General features: G+C 45.7%; 2 protein-coding genes across 4 annotated transcripts; one reads left to right on the forward strand and one right to left on the reverse strand.

Moving 5' to 3' along the window:
* The first annotated feature begins 87 nt into the window (after positions 1-87).
* Positions 88-4557, forward strand: Atg4a (Autophagy-related 4a). 2 transcript variants are annotated; one of them, NM_001272923.2, is made up of 5 exons: positions 88-604; positions 755-1097; positions 1154-1233; positions 1297-1842; positions 1969-4557. In NM_001272923.2, exons 1-5 carry the CDS (start codon positions 421-423, stop codon positions 2046-2048), a joined length of 1233 nt encoding a protein of 410 aa, NP_001259852.1. In that variant the 5' UTR covers positions 88-420; the 3' UTR covers positions 2049-4557. The 2 variants fall into 2 exon arrangements, with proteins under 2 accessions (NP_001259852.1, NP_608563.1); NM_134719.4 differs by having other exon boundaries at positions 1966-2555.
* On the reverse strand, positions 2268-21681 carry CG4629 (uncharacterized protein). Of its 2 annotated transcripts, NM_164404.3 has the most exons (9): positions 21500-21681; positions 21098-21145; positions 6872-7283; positions 5104-5203; positions 4921-5038; positions 4701-4857; positions 4378-4486; positions 4071-4313; positions 2268-4013 (listed from the first exon to the last, which is right to left on the reverse strand). In NM_164404.3, the coding sequence occupies exons 3-9, from the start codon at positions 7037-7039 to the stop codon at positions 3196-3198; spliced, it is 1713 nt and encodes a 570-aa protein (NP_722676.3). In that variant the 5' UTR covers positions 7040-7283; positions 21098-21145; positions 21500-21681; the 3' UTR covers positions 2268-3195. The 2 variants fall into 2 exon arrangements, with proteins under 2 accessions (NP_722676.3, NP_608564.3); NM_134720.3 differs by lacking the exon at positions 21098-21145 and having other exon boundaries at positions 2425-4013.
* Positions 21682-22014: the final 333 nt, after the last annotated feature.

Below are 22014 nucleotides of genomic sequence, written 5' to 3' on the forward strand. Positions count from 1 at the left end.
GCATTTCATTAACAGTTTGGAAAAATACTGTTATTTCCTATGTTATGGTCATGTTAAGTGCAAGGTTCGGTATTTTGGCAAAGTAAAATACCTTATCAGTTGCGGTCATACTAACAGCTACGTCACTGCGTTGTAATCAACAAAAAAGAAAAATAAATCAAACTAAACCAGCCGCAGACTGATCAAATGCTGGTTATCGCATAGTTTGTAATCAGCGCCCGTCACTGCCAACAACAAATGAAACCCCTGTGACCTCGGGCCAGAAGCAGGAGCATTGCCGTTGCTGCCAGCGAAAACACAGGCCAAAACAAAGGCCCACCCGAAAAACAGAACGTCATTCGAAGGCAATTATCGTATAGACGAGCAGCGGAGGCCCTGGTGTCCACCCCCTTCTCCTTCTGCCAGCGCACCGGGCAGTAGATGCTGGTTGGACTCAGCGACCAGCTAGCGCGGATCATGGAGAGCGTCTTCGAGGCGTACTTGGGCCCAGACAGCGTCCTCGCTAGTGCAGTTGGCCAGGCGGTGGGCAGCGGAGAGCCGGAGGACATTCCCCGAAGAAACACCGACGTCTGGGTCCTGGGAAAGAAGTACAACGCCATACAGGGTAAGATGAGACCTTATTTAATGCTGTCATATGGGTACAAATCTAGCATATTGGTCAGCATGAGTCATAAGGGGTTTCCCAAACCTTTTTTCGATTATCATCGATGGATACCAAACTGAAATCCATAATCAACACCCTATCCCTTTTCAGAGCTAGAGCTCATCCGACGGGACATTCAGTCGCGCCTGTGGTGCACATATCGCCATGGATTTTCGCCGTTGGGAGAAGTCCAGCTCACCACGGACAAGGGCTGGGGCTGCATGCTGCGCTGTGGTCAGATGGTTCTCGCCCAGGCCCTGATCGACTTACATTTGGGACGCGACTGGTTCTGGACGCCGGACTGCCGTGATGCCACCTACCTCAAGATCGTGAACCGTTTTGAAGACGTAAGGAATAGCTTCTACTCCATACACCAGATTGCCCAGATGGGAGAGTCCCAGAACAAAGCGGTCGGCGAGTGGCTGGGACCGAATACAGTAGCCCAGATTCTCAAGTAAGACCATTGGCCTAACATGGTGGATAAGTGGTATAATCAATTGCTGATTTCAGAAAACTAGTGCGCTTCGATGACTGGAGCTCCCTGGCGATTCACGTGGCCATGGATAGCACAGTGGTATTGGATGACGTATGTAAGTGTGGAAAATGGCCTAAATAGCCCGACTATTTGCCTAACAACATTGTCCACTTTGTAGATGCGTCGTGCCGAGAAGGAGGCTCGTGGAAGCCACTGCTGCTCATAATCCCCCTGCGCCTGGGCATCACAGACATTAACCCGCTTTACGTGCCTGCCTTAAAGCGCTGCCTTGAACTAGACAGCAGTTGTGGCATGATCGGAGGTCGACCAAACCAGGCTCTGTACTTCCTGGGCTATGTGGACGATGAGGTTCTCTACCTAGATCCTCATACCACGCAGAGAACGGGCGCCGTGGCACAGAAAACTGCTGCGGCAGAACAGGACTACGACGAGACCTACCATCAAAAGCATGCTGCTCGCCTGAACTTCTCCGCCATGGACCCCTCGCTGGCGGTTTGTTTCCTCTGCAAGACCAGTGATAGTTTCGAGTCCCTGTTAACCAAGTTGAAGGAGGAGGTGCTCAGCCTCTGCTCGCCTGCGCTCTTCGAGATCAGTCAAACCCGCGCGGTCGATTGGGACACCACGGAGGACATCGACTGGCCCACCATGCCGGACATCGATTGGCCTGCGGGCACCTCGGATTCGGACTCTTTTGCCATAGTTGGTAAGTTGGTTCTGTTGAAGCTGACCATTAAGACCATTATTTATAACTTCACAGCTTGTAATCTGAATCAACAGTCCGAAATTTCACTCCGATTTCACTCAATAAATTCACTCCATTTTCCAGAAGAGAGCGGCAGGGACAGCGACGCCGGCTGTAGCGGCGCCATTGGCAGCGGCAAAAAGCCCAGTGAGAGAGCCGTCATTTGAGAGGTCGCCGGCGGAGCGCCTGCGCCTGCGCCGCACCAGAGCAGATGAAGCCCAGCCAGGCGAAAGTGGAGCACCCAATGAGGAGAAAGAGAGTGGGCCGGGAGGTCGAGCCCCTGCGGATGCTGCGAATGCAATAAACTAAGGCTAAAGTGCATAATTAGACGAGTGGTTGAGATTTAGATTTTAGTATGTTTACGATTTGTACGAATGCGGTTCTTAGCGATTCATAATGCTGCTTTATTGTACGCGATTGACTCCACGGGAGACAATTTGGCAAAACACACACACACAGAGCGACACTTACGGACACATACCGCTTTTTGATGATCAATTAAACATTTTTATGCAACGTTGTACATTGAAGACTCGATGAGATCGAGGCAATCGCCTTAGCCCGGTGTGTATTTATATGTTTGTAATCGTAATATTCATTTTCCTTTCGTATATTCGTCTGTATATGCTCAAAAATGGACCAACAACTAAATACATAATACTTGGACTATATGTATATATCTATATATGTATATATATATGTATGTATGTATATATCAACTTTGCCATCCGCCTCTGGACTCAACGGCTGGACAAACTCAAGCTACACGAACCAAGGAACTTTCTCGAATGAGTAACCAGGATGAGGATGCAGGAATCTACGTTAACAACAAACACGCGGCTACGCAGCTGGCGAATTGACACTAATTGGGCTTGACCTTTGGCCTTCCGGGCTGATTCCCGCAGAAAGGCAAACTGGGATTTGCAGATCAGAGTATCCAACTGTCTCCTACTATCGGAAGATAATCCTTTCTATTCATATTCAAGCGACTTATGTTTCTTGCGCTTCGAATGCATTTAACTTTTGCAATTCATCCATCCTAATTCTCGATATTCTGGTTAAATTCTATGTTGTATTCACTATAAAATTTTCTAATCTCAATTTGTTGGTTCAAAATCAAGCACTGGATATTTAAAGCTGATCGAAACGGACTAGCCTCTAGTAGGAAAGGTTTTTGAGCTACTATTTGAGTTCCTTGAACCTTAGATTCCTTTCAAAAGCGACACACCCAGTTTGCCTTTCCTCTCGGGGAACTCAAAGACCCAGCGGAACCAGGAGAGTAATATGAACATTCAACAACTATTTTCGGATGTCTTAGAGTATGCAGCACGACCTCTCAATCCGCTTCTCCACCTTGGGCTCGCTGTGCAGTGCCATCTCCACGTGCTTTCGTGCCAGCCAGGACTGCTTCTGCAACCGATTGACCACGATCCTGTAGGCGCCAATGATGTCGGAGCGCGGCCCGCTCTGCCTGGCGTTGATCAGCATCTCGGAGGTGAGGCCCAGCTCGGCCAGGATCTGGCGTGCCTCGAACTCCAGGGCACCTAGCTGGCTCAGATCCTCGGTGTTCGTGGGCAGCATGACGCAGCTGCCCGTCTCCGCGTCGTAGTTCTTGAACAGGGGGCAATCCTCGGCCACCTCCACATTCCACGGATTGATCTTGGCCGAACCGATTGACTGTCCACCGTTGGCCAGCTGCTTCTCCGGTTCCGTTTCCATGGGCGTGACCTTCTTCTTCAGGCTGCCGCAGAACATGTACCTTCTGGTTGGACGCTTCGCCTGCTCGGTGGACTGTGGCTCCTTCAGCTGACTTGACACCGGGACCAACAGTTCGTGTCCCATCTCGATCGGTTGCAGGAAGTTCTGCACAAACATCTCGTCCTGCTGCCTGGTGTTCATGCTAATGGCCGGCTTCTTGACCACCTCCGCGTATCGATCCCGTAGTGAGGCGGACTTCCGCAGCCGATGCGACTTGCTGCGCACCCAGAAGATGGACCTCTTGACCGGCTTGGTGTGCTGGTTGATCTCCCACTGCATCAGATCGGCACTGAGCTTGGGACAGGTCACGAACTGGCTGTTCAGCATGTCGTCGATGGTTGGCCGCTGGGCGGGTATATGAATCAAGATGCGTTCTAACGAAGATATTAGGTTAAAGCAGTTTTTTTATTATTTAATATTTATCCACTCACGTATAAGTCTTATGCAGGGCAAGCTGAGCTGGCCGGGCAGCAGATAGTCACCCTTCAGGATGGCTGCTTTCAGGCCGGGAATCGTTGGTGCCCGGAAGGGCATGTTTCCGACCACCATGAAGTAGAGCAGGATGCCCAGGGCCCAAACATCCACGGGCGCCCCTATGTAGTGGTCATCGGAGAAGAGCTCGGGCGCCGCATACGGAGGGGATCCGCAGAACGTGTCGAGCTTTTGATTGGCACCTGTCAAAGGGAATGGGAAAGTTGATTAAATTGCCGACGCACTGGCTTGGCTGTTCACCCGTACCATTGATGAGTTGGGTACTGAAACCGAAGTCGGCCAGCTTGAGGCGATCCTCGGAGAGGAGCAGGACATTTTCCGCCTTTATGTCCCGATGCACGTAGCCCAGACTGTGCTGCAAGTGCGATTAAGTTCAATTAATTTTGCAGATGAAATAATTGAATATTGAAAACACGCATGCAAATTAATATTAAATGGGCCATAAATCTCTGTGTGAAAGATTTAAAATGCACGATTCCCCGTTGGCAATATTGATTTTTGGTTGAGATACAATTAAATTATATTTCCCACAATTCACTGCGGATTTCTATAGATGGGAGTCAGCTTACCATATGTTTGACTGCCAGGAGGAGTTGTTTCAGCAACGGGGCCGCATGAATCTCCCGCAGCGGACCGCCTTGGGTGATGTGGTTGTATAGCTCGCCACCGCGAATCCACTCAGTGACCAGGTAAACGCGGCCCAGAGTTTCGACCACCTCGAAAAGCCTGCAAGGCATAGGAAAGATGTAGGGCCAACTCTAGCAGATATGTGTACTTCGCTTGCCTCACCTCAGTATATTCGGATGATGCACACACTCGAGAGTGGCTATCTCGCTGGACAGCATTCGCAGTGCCTTGGCATCCAGTCCGGCCCGATCCAGGTCCACCACCTTAATGGCCACTTTGTCTGTAAATCGTGATGATTTCGGTTAATTCCTAATCTGATTAGTAGCCTTTCGTCCTGTTCCTTACCACGCGTCAGTTGGTGGACAGCGAGCTTCACTTTCGAGAAATTGCCGCGTCCGATGTCGCCACAGAATCTGTAGAGGCCAATGCGACGGCCGATGGTTACCTGTTTCGGAAAAGTTAATATGGTTTCAGTGCCTTCGTTTTTTGTCCTTGCAAACCACGAGAGAAATTAAAACAAATTCTAGTTGCGCTTTCATCAAACTTGTGGCAAAAGTCGCGGCATTTCCGGCATTTCCACTTGCGCCAGGGACAAGGCCCGTCTTAAGGTTAAGTAATCCGAGGCAGCGATTATTTGATACTCCAAAGTACACATGTTCCAGCAATTAACATTGACCGCTCCCGTAATTTATGCATTCGCGCGCCCCCGAAGCCTTCCATTCAAGAATTCTTGGTATTGCAATTAGCCAAGGTCAAGTGCGGCACTTTTTTTTGTTAATGTAATTTGAACTGCGCGCTGCACTTGACGTTGACGTTGCTGCTTTTGGCTTGTTGCTCGCCGTTCCTTTCACCGCTTGGCTTTCGCTCTGTTTTTTGCTCGTTAATCCACCTTTGAGCCATCGAGAGGGGCGGACGGGCGCTAATTAAGGAACGCAACGCGGCGTATACGTCATGCGGATAGCTGGCGTTCGGTCACACGCGCATTCTGCATCGCAGGCTCCAAATAGACGGCGAACGAGCTCACACAAAGACAGCAAATCCGCAAGGACACTGGCCAAAAATTTAGGTGATTTTATGAATGCTGCATGAGCATATTTCTAAAAAACAAGAAGCCTTAACTTTCTTATTAGAGAACTCATTTCACAATGAGTTTATTAAATACCTAAGCTATGTACTTTTTCTTCAAGTGTACTACCACATCGCCACTGCTGCACAAGCAAATTAGCCTTGAACCCATGCATAATTGCAGCGCTGCAGCAGAGGGTTTGTGTATTAGCTAACACACCCACACACGCGCAAGGGCGGGGCTCACACCGACGAGTACACGGAACATGGCCCAAAAACAACAAGCGACAATAACCTGGCTTTCGCTGTGACGTCAGAGCAGAGCATTGGCTTTTTCCGCGCTACTAAACAGGTTGCATTCAAAACCCACTTGTTTATGAAACACAATTCATCATGCACAAGGACACGCGAATCTGGCACAATAAGTTCATGACACAAAGCGAAGATAAATTCTGCCATAACAATTTGCAGCTCTCGCGGATGCGGCACCACACAGGATGCGAAGGATATTTGCTTTTTACGGCACGACGGTTTGGGATGGGAAAATTATCTAAGCGGCCATTTCATGTTGGGTGTGAAAAATCTTCATTTATTGGCAGTAATTTTGATTGGGCTATAACATAAAAATGCAGTGCAGTTTTAAAAGAATTTGTATATCTATTTGATTTAAAGTATAGCAGACAATTTTGCGCTGTGAGGCCAACTTAATAGTGCGAAGCATATTACGTATACGACATGTTGACCCCGCTTGACTTTGATTCATACCATAAAGTTGCATTTCTGTTTAGACTGTTTCCCTAAGATTTTGCACCTCCGCTGCCAATTAACTTGAAATTTATTTAAAAAGTTGGTCTGCCGCCAGCGAGTGGCATGACTAATGGCGGGGTAATTGACATCAACCGAGACATTGCGGCAACGCGGCGAATGGCGAACAAACTACAAACTCACAGGTGAGTGGCTGCCCTGGTGGGCTGCCACCAGGCGCCCAGCTGGAGACGGACCCCTTGATTTGGGTATCGCCGCCACAGGCATTTCAATTTGCACTCACCTCGTGGCCGCAGCGCGGATCGCATTGCAGCGCCTTGGTGAGCCGCTGGTAGGGCGGAGTGGGCGGTGGCGGCTGACAAATTGTCAGGGGCGTCGTCGTCGTTGTCAGCGGGGGCGGGTGCGGGGGCGTGGCCGCCGACGTCACCTTCACAGTGGCTGAGCTGCGCAGTGCCTTGGTATCCACGGCTGCCGTTTTGCTGCTTTCGCTTCCTTGGGAATCCGGGGGTTCCTGACTGGGCTGGCAACTTGTTGGTCCTCGGCTTCGTCTCCTTTCTTGGCGTCCTGGCGCAGTCGAGTGGCGTGGCTGCCTCGGTTGCTCCGCAACTCGCGTGTAATTACAGAACGGCAGGTCTTAGGGCAGTCTTACATTATTAAATGCTGTGTCTGCAAGCACTTTTCCATCAAGGGGGCCACTGAAAGTTGGTAAGTGAAGGAGAAGAGTTAAGCCAAGTTGATTTCTTTAGCTCTGTAAGCGTCTTATTCTATTTGTTGGCACCGTGAGTTGATTGTTTTTGGTTCCCATAGTTCACTTTGTTCTTAACTACATGTACTTGTAAAGATTGGCCGTAATGTGTTGAGATTTTAAGAGGATTTAGCTGGAGTTGCAAAAAAGTAGGCAACATTTAAGCCAATTCAGTTCGTAATAACAATCCATCCCCATACATAGCTTTAACTAACATAAATTATAGCAATATTTTCCTGGTAATTTGAAAGGCATGTACGGTATTTATAGGTGGCCTTAATGAGTTTCGCTCAGAGGAAACGCCAGTGGGTCATTAATTTCCCATTTCTACCATCACCAGAAAGATTGTCCATGAACACAGATTCGGCGGCCCAGTTACAACCAACTTCGATGATGGATATTCCGTGAACCATAAATTAGAATAATTAAATGCAACTTGTTTCGGTTCGCTTTGCGCTTATGAAACCCTCGTAAAAAAATGTTGCTGGCCAAATATAATTAACGTTTGTTGGAGGGCCACGAAAATGGGAAACTTTTGGACGAAATGTAATCGATACTGGCTGGACTCCATCGAAATATGGTGGCTGCTGTAACTCAACTGGTGGCGGTGCGGCGAAGGAAACAGATTTCCAATGAGCGAGTAAGCAATTTCTCAATAATTCAATAAGGAACTGGGTGCGCATCCTTTTGCAGCGGGAGCAGCGAGGCAAAAGTTAACTGGAAGTAATTACGTAAATGGATTTTCTTTCCTTTTTCATTTTCTGCTCAAATTTCCTGCACGTCGTCTCGAATAAAGTACGGCAATGGCAAACACTGTGCAGGGATCGAGGGATCGGGTCATAATGTTTATATAGCAATCGGCAGGGCCAATCCCACTCCCACCGCCATCACCTCCAACCATGACAGGAAGTTGGCCAGGAAGGAAGCGAGCGAAGGCGCAGCATTTAAGCCCGAATGCGAAACTCGACCGGCAGGCGACAAGGCGTTACAAGGATAACGATTTATATACAGAAGCGTATGCCGGTGGGCCCGCATACCACGCACATATAACTTGTATATACTTCTCAACCGTAAGCACTTGAAATTATTATTATAAAAGCCGCAGGACTGTCCCAACTTTCTTGCCAAGTTGGTGACGGGCGATGCCATCTTCTGATTGACTGACGGCCACCTAGGATGTGCGTGAAATTGCAGCCAAGGACCAAATAATATTGTAATATTAGACTTACGTGAGACTAATGCAAAAATTGTGGAATTTATTCATTTCACTTCGGATGAGTGAAGTTCATGCAATGCTACGAAAAAATGCATTTTTGCACTTTAAGCACGCCATGGTTGATATCCTGCTTGCATAAGCAATAATCCATGACATGAACATATATTTCCCCTTTTTAAGCAATCAAATCTATCCGTTTGAATGAAGCTAAAACCACTGTAACCATGGCCACGTCTCTGGTGTCTGTGTGCGTGTGCGATTGTGTGGGTGTCACAATTAAATTCACATCTACACTCGCTTGCACGCATACAAGCGCAGAGTTTTCGGTTTCATTTTCGTGCCAGCTGTCGCAGCCGCAATTTCATTTCTGCGCTCACAAGTATGCAACGAAATTTTTACACTTTTCCCACTTATCAAACGGCAGCAGGCTCCTCTTCTGCAATGGTGTGTGTGTGTGTGTGTGGGGGAGTTGGACCACCTTGAATGTGCTTCCCCCCGTCACGCATACATTCACATGCTAATGACAAACCCCTCTCTCCCACTCGCAAACGAGTATCTGTGCTGGAATTACAGTTTTAATTACAAAACTAAGCGTGAATGCATTTGATATCAAAGCAAAACAGAAGCGACTCGCAGCTCAAAAACTTTGAGTAGTCACAAAAATGAGTGATGGGAATGTAAGTGGATGGAGATTCGCGTAGGAAAGGATAGTTTATTTCAGCCAGATGGAACTTTCAGCTGGCGAAAAGTGAAAGCATTCGCGCAACTGGGTCAAAAGTGTTTGCATTAATGAGAATAAGCACTTCGAGAAGCGAAACTTGTGGCGCACAAGAAGCTGAGCTCATATGGGATATAGAAATCACACAAGTTCTTATGAAAATTCAAGTAACTGCTTCTTGGTATAAAATGAAAACATTGAAATTGCAGTGCCAATTTACAGGTAAGCGGACAAAGCAATCAAATTTACTTACAAGTGATAGAAAAATATAAGTACATTTCCAAGAACTCTTGGGAAATCGAATTGTATGGATTGATCAGAGGAAAATTTACAATTGTTTTGGCCTGCACACTTTAAGCTTCAAACCAACTTATTTTAAGAATGAAAAATTACCCAACTATGAGCTGAAATATTTCCTGATTTAAACTATTTACATTAGCAATAAATCCCTGCATTGTAATCCTTTTATCCTCGAACATTCACCTCTGCAAATGGCAACATCCTTTTAATTCCTGAAGCTCATAAATTCTTGTAATATTCACAGGAATACCGATTGACCCACTTAGATCCTCCTGCCCATCCAATAAATCTCGCAGACAAACGGCTCGGAGTTCCTTTGCAATTTAAGACTTGTCAGCTCGCTGCAATTTCCCGTGAAGTCCCTCCCCTTGGCAGCCTCCCACACAGAAATTTTCCTCTGAAAATAATTTACACTCATTTTTGGGTCAAGTTCAATTGCAGGCATTAATTATAAGGACTTGGCACTTGGACTTGTTCGCCTTCGAGTTCAAGTGAATGCAACTCGCATCCAGGGGATGAGATCAAAGTGAGTGCAAGGATGTCTTCATCATCCTCTGCAGATGTCAAAAGATGCATACACTTGGTGCATGGTAATGGATTACCAACTAAGTAGTACTATTTATTTAAATATATTATATAGACATTATATGCGATGCAGAACTAGGCGCCAGAAAAGTGCGTGAATGTCGTGTGATTAAAAATAACAAACAGCGCATAATTCTATTTGTTTATAGAGTGCATTTTGCAGATTGGTGGGAAGGGGGGCTATGGGGGGGCGGGGTTGAAAGACCCCTGGGGGCCGATGAATATAAATAGAAAATGCTCCAAAATGCGATGTGCAGATGTGCAGAGTACAGAGGCTGTCGGCCGTCGACTGTGGGTGGCAAAAAAAAAGTGGCGCAAGGACACTTGTTGTGGTCACCAGTGTGTCATCCACAGCCGCCCAAGAAATCGATCGTGGAACACCAGAGACTGCCACAATCCATGGCGCAGTATGGTAATGGTAGATGCAATAAAAATGAATAATTAGAGCAAATGAAAGGAGTGTATGGAATTTATCACAATCTGCACATGTAATTAATTAGTTTTTACGCTCCGTAAAGCAGAGCCAGGGAATTCATTACGACATTCACCTCACCATTTCCCATTTGCAATTTGCAATTTGAATTTCATAAAGCAGGAGCAAAAACAAACGGCGACCGAAATTCAGTCATGTCCTTCAACTTGAACGATGTCGTTATACCCGGCCCACTTTCGCCCACTTTCCCCATTTGAGCTACTTACAAGTCCAGCAACAAATAACGACGACAATGAGAACAAGACCCGAAGGCACTAAAGTGGATGAATGAGAGTGCACAGGGAGAAAAAAAGGGGGTGCACTTCTACGTTTGAAACCAATCATGCTACCAGTGCTAACAAATCTACACAAATTCCAAAAGGGAAGCAATAACAATAAACTGAATAAGTTGTGGAAGTTGCTCTGGTTGCCCAACTTTCGTCGAGTGTAATAAAAATGTTGAATAAGCAAATAATGCGAATCAAAGAAGCAAAAGTAGCGGACAAAAGAATGCATATTCAAGCCAAGTTAAACACAAAATTCCAACTTATTTTATTATAATTTCGTCTCGATATTTTTTTGTGAAAATGCAAACATGGGGAGGTCAAGCAGATAAAGAGAAATACAAAGCATTTTCCCGATGTTTCCCCACCACTTTCCACGCTAACGTCGATTTTAATTTTCCCATTTAGGCAGAACTTCGGTGCCTAATGATCGTGAATTTTTCCACCGAGAGGAAGCCATCCATCAGCAGGTGAAACCGACCGACCGTCCGTCATTATAGGTAATTCCGCGATGCCGGAGCAGCAAAGAGCCAACAATAATGCAAATACTTGGACTTTGGGCCGTGAAACCAGAGGGGTGGAAAACCCAGGGGGGTGGCACCTGTGCCACACACACACTTTTCGAACAGCAACTACCGATAAGACTGGAAAATTTCCGACACTGTGCTGTTATATGTTTTTCTCATCGGACAGCTCCAAGCCAAGCCCAAGTCAACTGGAGTCGAGAATAAACGACGACGACAACAGCAAAATTTTCCCAGCGCCAAAGCGAAAAAAAAACTGATGAGCTAAAGAAAAGAGTTGGAACAAGAAATGAAAATTTGCATACAAAAACCCAAAAGTCGCGCGGAAGTTGTACGCGAATTTCGCATGGGCGCACCTGGACGCAGGGGGCGTGGCAGCGGCAGACCGCCGTTTTGGCCAAAAAGCTGATATAGAAAAACGTGAAAACCCATAAGGTGTAATGAGTGTGGAATGTCGTAAATTTTCGAATTGCTTTCCTTGGTTTTATTTTGTACCTTTTTTTTTTGGCCGCTGTCTTCTGCCATGTGCATACGAGTTGGGACCACTGGGAATGGGTTTGGAGATTGGGAGTGGGAGTGGGAGCACCTTGTGGGAACTTCCGCTGAGAAGTTGAATTATGAGCCACGCACCGCTAAGCGCCGTCAAGTGCTATCCAAAAAAAAAAAAAACAAAAAAATGTTGGTTGCCCCAGACAGTGAGCGAAATAAAGTGTGCTGTTAACTGAATGTCAAATCTATTGAGGCGATTAAAAGGCGCACACCCACGCCGAAATGCCCGAGTGAGCCCAAAACACACACAGATACAGATACGAATATAGATACAGATACATATGTATAGATACAGATACAGTCGCCGGGGAGCGGCAGCTTAAGCGCCATTGAAAGCAATCAAAAATTGTGCAGAGCCGCAAGGCGAACAAGAACTATGTGGTGTGCCGACTACCAGATACCCTGGACTGGGAGATATTATTGTGATGTGTAGTGCAATACAGATACTTCTTTCATAAACTAAAACCTATGTTCTTCGACAAGTTTTATTTCAAGCTTAAGATTCGACCAAAATACAGATACAGATTTCAGGTTTCCACGCTTTTCTGGCGTGCCACTGCCATTGATTGGGTCCATTGATCACTTTGTTGGCCCCCGAATGGATTTGCCTCCTCTGCCTTCCCGAACCCCGGGAATCACACGTCGTCGCAGCTTCAGTTTCAGTGCCATGGAATGCAAATTAATATTAATTAAACGCAGCTGAGTCGAAACTGTTTCAACCAAACGCGCGGGGTATGCGAATATCTATACATCTGGGTGGGTAACTGGGTATTTGGGTATTTGGCTATTTGGGTGTTGGGGTATTTGCCTGGGCACTGCCTGGATTATGTGCCTGATGTGGGTCCGATGTCTGGGTGCAAATGCGTGAAAACTCAGCTAAAACGCCGAAGATTAATGACCGACCATGGGTGAGCTTACCCGTTAACAAATTCCCTGTAATGCTCATAAAATGAAATTTACGCTCGGGCGTTTAATCAAACATTACAAACTGCTGGGCGGGTTTTGCACGAAATTAATCAAGTGGAAGCATAAACAGGATTGAGCTAACGGGCAAAGTATTATAGCAATACTTTGTTTATCTGCAAAAGATTAATTTCACTCAGTTACACACATATCATTTCACCCGAAGAAGCCTTGTTGCAATGATAGCCAATATTCTGCAAATAAACTGAATTGTTATTTCATTGACAATTTCCAGAGTGTCCAAATGAGCGACTAATCTGCCCTCTGGGACCAAAGAGGTTCATTCACAAAACGCCATTCCATTCGCTTTATTATGACCAGATAAGCTGTACGTAAATGCGAGCTATCTCTGAAATAAGTGGCCAAAATAGGAGAATAACACATTTTGGGTATTATAGGCGAGTGTCAATGGCAACAGATGAGCTAAATCTGGTGCGAGTGATTAGCGTTTCATGGTTGATAAGAGCGGAAAATATATTTAGAATTCCCTGGAAAAATAGATCACAAATGTCACCATATTTGCTGGTAAAAGTGAGTTTTTTTTGCTGCTCATTATATAAATGCATGCTATTTATGTTTTATCAGAAGAACTCTCGAACTAAACCATATTGGCATATTTTATTCTACAAAAATCATATTTAATATTTTTTATGTCCTTTTTGCCAGCGACAGCTGTAATTAAAATTTATTTGGCATTTATTCCTTGCATTGTTTTTTTTTTCAACTTGTTTCGAAACACAATATTCATATTTTAAATGGTCAAAGGGGGGAACACAACAATTGAAAATTCATGAAAAGCGGTGGTGTGGTTTTCATTTAAAACGAGTCAGCGGTTTTTCATTCGTTTAATAAACGGGGAAACTCTGAAACTCTGAAAGGCAAATAATTTCGTTTTGTTCGCAGCTGCAGCCACTGCAGGCGGGCATTTAATTCAATTTACACTTAATTTGTTTAAACCTTATTGAAAATTATTTATTCAAATGACACAGCGCCTTTGTGCGTTGGGGCCCATGAAATATTTATAGCGCGGCAGGGTGTCACAGCATGCCCATGTTTTATTTATTTATAACATTTAAGTGCGACGAGCAGACGCACGCACTGTTTGCACTGTTTGCCCCCCCTCCTCCCCCCTCCTCCCACCACAACCATGTAAATATATTATTATAATACCTACTTAACGAGCAGAGCGATTCCTATTTGCACAACAATAAAGTCAATTTAGTCGACTCCATCAACCTCTACCTCTGTGTGCTGCTGAGATCCTATGTGAAAAGCCCCGCTACCCAAACTTGTGTATGTGTACATAGACACTGCCTTTGATTCATACTCTGCCAAAAGGGGTCCCACACCCTGGTCACTAAGATGGAAACCTCACATTTCGGAGCTTCTCGTTTCCCATTCCCCCTGTCGCACCAGAAATTCAATCAATCTCCTTGTTTTTCTGTCCCTATATTTGGCTACCTATTTATAGATGCATGATCCTGTCAATTTGTCTACGTGTCCTTGCGAGTGTCCTGCCCTAGAACAACCTCTGACCGATTAGGTGGCCGAGCGTAAATGGCAGCTCCAAAAAAAAAAAAACGAAACGAAATTAGGCAGCAGCTTACTAAACAAATTGAGAAATAGATTTCCATGGGAACTGTAAGAATGCTCTACATTGAGGTAGGTATCTGTGGCACACAGCATTTTCTAGAGTATTTCCCACTTCGACTGGCTTTTTCCGCTTTTCCGTCCTCCGTTCTCCGCCTCCGCCTCGCTGATTTCTCTTTTTTGCGAATTCACTTGCTGCGTGCGAATGAGAGCTCAATTCGCCTGATAAGACGATCCGAGCGACAGCGACAAGGGGTCTGGCGTTATGTTAACGCTCGGACGGGCCCCGAGGTCATCCTCATCTCCTTGGGGCTCAACGTCGAACCCTTAACCCATGTCAGCCGAAGCGGGCGAAAAGTTCTTATGTATGTCGAACTGCCGACGGCTCGGAATGCTGAGAATGTTACGCATACGCCACGTGGGACAATAATGTCGCAATGCCAAAAAAAATGAAAAAAAAAACAGTTCGCACTTTCTCAGCGCTGCTGGCGGTTCTAATGGCTTTACTTGCCTGTTAGCGAGGATGTGCGAGCATTGTCAACTGGTTTCGCCTTGGGACTGATTATTGCCGTTTGACACATTCGGCTGACTGGAGGAGGAGCACATCCACAGCGACTACGTCAGCGATGTGCACATCTAGCTCGACTGGCACATTGAGCATACGCCCCGTGGACGCCCCCACGGGCTGACTTATTGAGCAAACACAGTGGCAGCCATGTGTCTGTGGCATAGGCAAACGAATGGCTGAGTGGAAAACGTGAAAAGTGAAAACAAACAAACAAACAAACGAGCAGAAGCACAAGCACAATCACAAGTACGAGTACAAGTCAAAGACACTCTACTGTCTACTGTCATCGACCAGCAGTCTGGTCTACAGAATTTGCAGGCCGAGATTAGGATGTTTCAACTTCGACATTGTCAGCTCGCTCGCTCGATTCGATTCCATCGATCTGCTTAATTCAATTAATGAATCGCTTTCATCGAGGAAATGCCCAAAGACTTGCAATGGCTAATTGGGTGAATCGTCGTGGGCCATAAAACAAATACATGAAAGCAAACTTTGCCGGTTAGACAATTGATCCAATGATTAGCGCATTCTGCTAAGTGACGGAACAACGTAGTAATTAATTATGTAATTATTCGATGGAGCAGTATATGAACACCAAGTACATAGAACCTTCTCAAATTCGCAGACGAATCGAAGTTCCCGGAATCCATTGGCTGCCTCATCGGATTTAATAAGCAAGCGTATAAAGTTCTCAAAACTCAAATGGAGCGAAGACAACTTGAAGACCTGCTAGTTTCGCAATCATTTTCTCATCTTTCGCTGCTTTCCCCAACCCCTTTTCCGGATCAAAGCCCCGCTTTCCACGGAGGCCCAGCTGTTGCATGGCCGGTGGTTATAGATTGCCTCACAGCACATTACGTTTGATTATGAGTCTGTGTGCGCGTGTCGGCAACTACGCCTCGCAAATGCCACTGCCCTCTGACTAGCATTTTCGCCCATTTCCCCGCTCATTTCCCGGCCATTTCCCCCACAAGTACTGCAAGTACAGGAAGGAAGCTTCAAGACGCGATTAAATCGGCAAATAAAACAGCAAGCGGACGGTGTGTGGGAGTGAGATGGAGCCGGGGAGATAGGTGACCGAGTGGGAAAAGCGGGGGAAAAATGCGGAAAACTCGGAGATGGAAAGCAGCAGTGCAACTGAGTAAACAGAAAAGCGCTGAGCAAAATGAATTTTTGAACAAGTTAAGCTTCTACGTACAGCGGAGCCTCGACCGTCTTAAAATGTTGAATTTTTTGGCAAGGAGCTCCGCTTTTCCGACGGGGTTGACTTTCTGATTGAATAGATAAGTGAAGGACGGAAAAGCACTGAAAATTGATGGGCTTCTCTATTGAATAACACAATGCGAACTTGTTTGTGTGTGTGTCCGAAGCGAGGGAGAACAAATGAATAGACATGAATATAATGGATTCGAATCGAACGAAATGGAAAAATGCAACTAAGCTGATAACAAATTTGTTTACCCGCCGAGTTCAAGGCTGCCAACAAGTCGGTGGCTTTGAAGCAGGTAGGAAGGACGAAGGACTTGCGACCCTGAATGAGAGCTTATATAGAAATTTTTAATCAATCTAAGGAAATTCTACAACTGACTGCAAATTGCATTTGTAAACATACAACAAAAGATGTCGAACTGGAGAAACAAAGTGTTAAATTCGTTTCATTTAACCCTTTCGATACCATTTAATGTTGTATAGATTGATTCAGTGATAGATAGTATTTCACAAACAGATTGTATTTCCCACCAAGCATTTATTTACTGGCTGGCAATTCAATTCATTGGCCCACAGCTTTTCCACTGATTAAGTTATCGTCTAGACTTGGGAACACGTAACACAAAACCGTTGACAAATTGAAAATCGAGCGGAAGGCAACAAAACAACAAACAAGAAAAGAGTTCGTTATGCGGGTTTCACCTTTTGCCAACTTCTGTGTGTTGTTGGCCGGGTCGAAAGTGATGTGAACCAGCCTAATTGCGTTGATTCTCTAGTTTTTTGTCAATTTTTGAGTTGTGCGGAGTGGTAGATGGAGTAGATGAAGTCCCATGGTAATTATTGAGTGCCATGGCAACGACGATTCGGTGCAGGGGAATCGCATTAATTTCCCAACCCAACGTGGCCAATTACCGGTCAAATGCTATTAGCCACAGACCCGCAACAGGCCAATTACGAGGGCAGCTCGAATGGGCGAACCTAATCAAGGCCCGAAAAGAGCTGCCAAAATGTTTAGCTTGAACTGAAGCAAAGTTACGTGAACATCGCTGCCCCTTTTGATTTTGCCCAAAATCAGTTTTAAAGGCCAACGAGCAATTTAAGCTTCGCTCGGCTCACTCCAGCTCTCCGGCTCAGGAGGGGATTTTCTTGGCCATCTCGGCCATCTTGGCCATGTCATTCTCATTCCACTGCTGACAGCTTGGACAACTCTCTTTAGCTGTGGCTACTGTTCTGTTTTCGGGTTGCTGTTGCTCTGCCGGTTTTATGGCAAGTCAAAAACCTATTAATGCCCAGCTCAGCAGCACGTTCAACTTGCCACAATTTTATTCCCTCTTTCTTAATACTCTTAAAAAAAAAAGTAGCTTGGCTTGGCGATTAAAGATTCGGCTGCAGATTAATATCGAAGGTTTATTTTTGTCGCACATGCATATTCATATTCAGATTCATATTCAAGTGTGCCAACCTCTGGATGACCTTGGCCCGCCGAAGTGACTGGCCATGTCAGCTTGGCTGTAAGCATGTGTAAAGCCAATTGGCCATGGAGGAAAGTCGGAAAATGTGCTCAAGTGCTAGATAACACCTTTTGCAAGGTGTCATTCATAGCACTCAGAAATCATTAGAGTATTGAAATCAAACTGAATCGAAAGTGCTTATCATCATTTTAAACTTTGTAGAACTCAATTTTCCAGATAGACTCAACTTAATCATTTTCGTAACAAGTGTATAGTATGTTCGCATTGCCCGAATTTAATTCGCGTCTTTCCTGTTCTTTTATTTGTTTTCTACTAGTATTTCCGCCACTTGGCTTTGCTGTGGCTTTTGCATTAGCTTCTGCCTTCGAGTATCTCATAGGTACGTATTTATACATACATATGTATATAGTACGTTTGTGCCCCAATTGCCCCGCCCTACAAACAATCCTCCTCTATCAGTGAAACGAAAGAGAACCGTGTATTGAGCCGCCTTTGGCGCATTGTTTGACATGACTTTAATATTTCAGAAAACGATAAAAAGCGACGAGTATATTTGGTGGCAAAATACATTTTGGCACTATTGTGTGTGGCACTTTTAATCGATACGAAATATCAGCGGCAAAACAACTGCATTCAGACCACCGATTATTGCTTGGCAGGTTGAATTTTGATTCTCGAATGGTTACAAATTGTATCTTGTATCTGGTATCTAGTATCTGTGCCTTTGAGCCAGCGCAATCAATTTCAATTAGGGTAAGTGGGCCAAGGGGTTAGGAAGGGGGGGGCACATAATTAAGCTGCGTGTCATTATGCATTGCTGGCCAGGATCGCTTGGATTAATTCAATCAGGAGTCCAGAGCTCCGGCTTGGAATGAATGCTAACCACCACCCCGAACCATGACCATGTTCCCGGCCAGCAGCGAAATAATCACCGGAAATCTCCGAACGGAAACGCTCGTAATAATGGCACCCGAAATGGACGACAGCACCGCATTTAGGCAAACAAAGTGAAGTGCTGCCGCCTTGGCATTGGCCATGTCCCTTCGCCTTTGGGCCAAAGTGTTGTTGTGCATGCCAGCGGTACATTAATTCGCACTCATAAATAACACCAACGAAAGCGAAAGGAAGCCGGTCGCCTGGCTTTCCCAAAGTGGAAATCAATGCAGTCCAAAAATGGAGCAGTTGGATAAGATGGGGAAACAAGTGGTCAGATTGTCTGATTTGCGTTTTTTTTTCAGAGCTGGTCTAATTGCTCACGCCAGGCGACCAGATGACAAATGGCAGCACTCGGAAAAGCACGCCAACATAATAGGCATTATAAACGCAGGTTTAGGAGCACGCAGGTAAGGATGATTTGCCCTCTAAATAGGAAAATAAATCAAGGGATTAGTATTAGTGTTTCAGATTCCAACTGGCCATTCTCTTCTATACCTAAAACACTTACTAACAATGTGCTTGAATATTTTCATATTTAATCTCAGTTTCTAATGTTTTCCCAATAGCATTGCCCATAAATTACCACCAGTGTCGCCATATTTCTGTTAGTGCCTCCGGGCGGCCGAAAAGTGAGCTGCCAAAAAGCGTAATCTCTGCCTGCACTCGCACTTGACTTGATTTGACTCCCCCGCCCCATAATGGCCACAGCTCACGCGAGGTTGGATGGCTGTGGGTGTGGGTGGGATTCGAGTGGGATTGGGGCAGTGACAGGCGGTAAGCGATGAGTGGTTAGGTTGACAGCCGGTTTGCTAGCTTCTTATCTGGCGACCCGCGGCTGCTAGATTTGTGAACTGTGCTCTCGGCTCGGGAATCAGGCATCATCCTCTCCTGACATCGCTGCCATGGAATGGATATTAAATATGCAATAAATTTCCCGTGCTGAGTCACAGCATAGATTCAGTTGTCAGGGAATGCATTGAGAATGACTCAACCTTTTGGAGGCGCAGGGAAAGTGATATTGACAGCGCTGAAATTGGCAAAAAATATTGCTCAATAGCTCCGATTAAAGGGGGCACATATCTCTCGAAAATATTCCACAAACTATTTGGTCGGAATTTCAAGATGCTTGCGCTTACGTCAGCATATGAAGGGAAAATACGCATCGCATTTATCTCACTGCTATCTGATTTTACCACTTCGGTTGCGGTAATACTAGGGCCCCAACAAAGCAATAACTCTAACCAAATAAAATAAAACTTAGCCCCACCAGTTGGCACCCAATATGCATCACCATCGCCATCGCACGATGATTTAGGCACTTCATCCTCCGACGTCGTGCCACACGCCACATGGCAGGCCAGGACAATAAATTTAAATGGCCATTTCCAGCGTGGCAAAACGGATAATAACCCATTTGAGGTACGGACACACTTTTTCCATTAAGGCCAAAATACAAAGCGATGCTCGCTCACCGGCAAAATATCGCCCAAGAAGGCGTCGCAAGGGAAAGGCGTAAAAGGGGGCGGAATTATAGGGGGCGGCTCTTGTGGCACTCACATATTAAGCATACGCACGATTGGCCCATAAAAATCATTTCACTATTCATGGCGATTGTTAACTGTTTCTAATTGAAATCGTGTCGACGCTCTATCAAGCGAAGTTTCCTCCTAGGAGTCCTTCTTGTGTTCCTTTCCTAATGCGTTTTCTCCTATATTACGTATACGCCCAGTGGCGCTTGAAACGAAAACGAAAACTATTTGAGGAATTACAAAGTTTAGATAACTATTTCTAAGTCCTTTTTAATTGAAACATTACTTGGTATGGCTTACAAAGCCTGCATGAGAGCTTTCTCTTTTTGCAACTAATGTGCATGTTACGTATACGCCTCGTGTGCATATATGTACTTATTTTCCAAGCTGCAGCTTGTTCTGCCACTCATAAAAGGGTTAATTTCCATTTTAAATGTTTTCAATTGCCACCGTGTCGAGGCGTTATCAATTTTTTATCAAACGCGTTGCGATAATTTCGTCACTTGCTGCCAACTCATTTGCAACTCAATTTCAATTTCCCCCGCCGTCAATTATGACATTATCACGAGCAGACATCTAAGTTTCAACTTTTGAGTACCCCACCTCCCCCACCAAGCCCAACCATTGTGCCAATTACAAAGTGGTTTTATCTACATATATGTGCGCATATATGCTACTGATGTGTTATTGGGAGCGTTCCTTGCAATTTGCATGCCCCTGCTCACATGGCCGTAATTGAATTAGTTTTAATGCGATATTCTGGCGATAAGGCGACACCCAGATAGCGCTTTTATTCATTTATGAGTGGTCATTTATCAACTGCAACTCGCACGATTCACTTGCACTTACCCAAACAAAAGGCCACACAAGGCACGCGAAAATCCGAAAGATTTAGCGCTGGGAAAACAAGAAGACCAGAGAGTCACATTAGCGAAAAACGGCGTGGAAGAGCAGAAACTACGAGGGAAACACAAGTTCATCTCTGTTCACCAGATTACTGAAGAGAACCACTGCCTTGTATACATTTCAAGATTCTCAGTTTCATTGAATATTTAACAAAGATTATTCTTTTCTTTTTCAGTGTATTTGTTTGGCGGCTGCTTAGTGTCTTTCAGCACACATTCACTTTGCTGAAATTAATTTGCACTGCACTCTGCGGTTGCCGCTCTTTCCCCGATGGATTGCAATCCGATGGATTTCTGTGACATGCGGTGATAAAACGCTAATCAGCCGCCGCGCTGCTCCCGTTACCTGGGCGATCCACCTGTGCGGCGGGCGGAGCAGGTGCAGCAGATGCGAGCTGCGAGTGGCGAATGTGCAGATGCAGATGCCAGATGCGGAATTCCCTCGCTGTTGCCTCGGCAATCAGAAGTCGGGAGCAGCGGACTCGAATCGCAACGTTCTCGACGCGTCACATGAACTTTTCAGACTGAGCGGCAACTCGGAAGCGAGCGGCCAGCCGAGCCGAAAAAAACAAACGAGAGCGGAGCGGCCAAAGAAAGGCGACGCCGACGCCAACGCCGCCGGTCGCCGGTGGCAGAGGCAGAAGCAGCAGCAGCAGCAGCAGAGATAGTACCAGTAGCCAAAGTGGGCGCATGTAATAAGGGGGAGTGGACCCGAACAACGTGGGCGTGCTCCCATGAACATCCACTCGGAATCGGAATTGGACTCGGAATCCGAGTGAGTGAGTGAAAACGAAAGCGGAGCAAGGCGGTCGCCACTGGCCAAATCGGGATGAGGTTGAAAGTCGAAGGTTTGAAAACCAC

Source organism: Drosophila melanogaster, chromosome 2L (assembly GCF_000001215.4).
Source record: "Drosophila melanogaster chromosome 2L".
NCBI classification, from domain to species: Eukaryota; Metazoa; Arthropoda; class Insecta; order Diptera; family Drosophilidae; genus Drosophila; species Drosophila melanogaster.

Coding starts and splice junctions, on each gene's coding strand:
- Atg4a (NM_134719.4), top strand. CDS start 421: ATGCTGGTTGGACTCAGCGACCAGCTAGCGCGGATCATGGAGAGCGTC. Junction 1,098..1,153: donor ACAGTAGCCCAGATTCTCAA/GTAAGACCATTG, acceptor TGCTGATTTCAG/AAAACTAGTGCGCTTCGATG. Junction 1,234..1,296: donor AGTGGTATTGGATGACGTAT/GTAAGTGTGGAA, acceptor TCCACTTTGTAG/ATGCGTCGTGCCGAGAAGGA.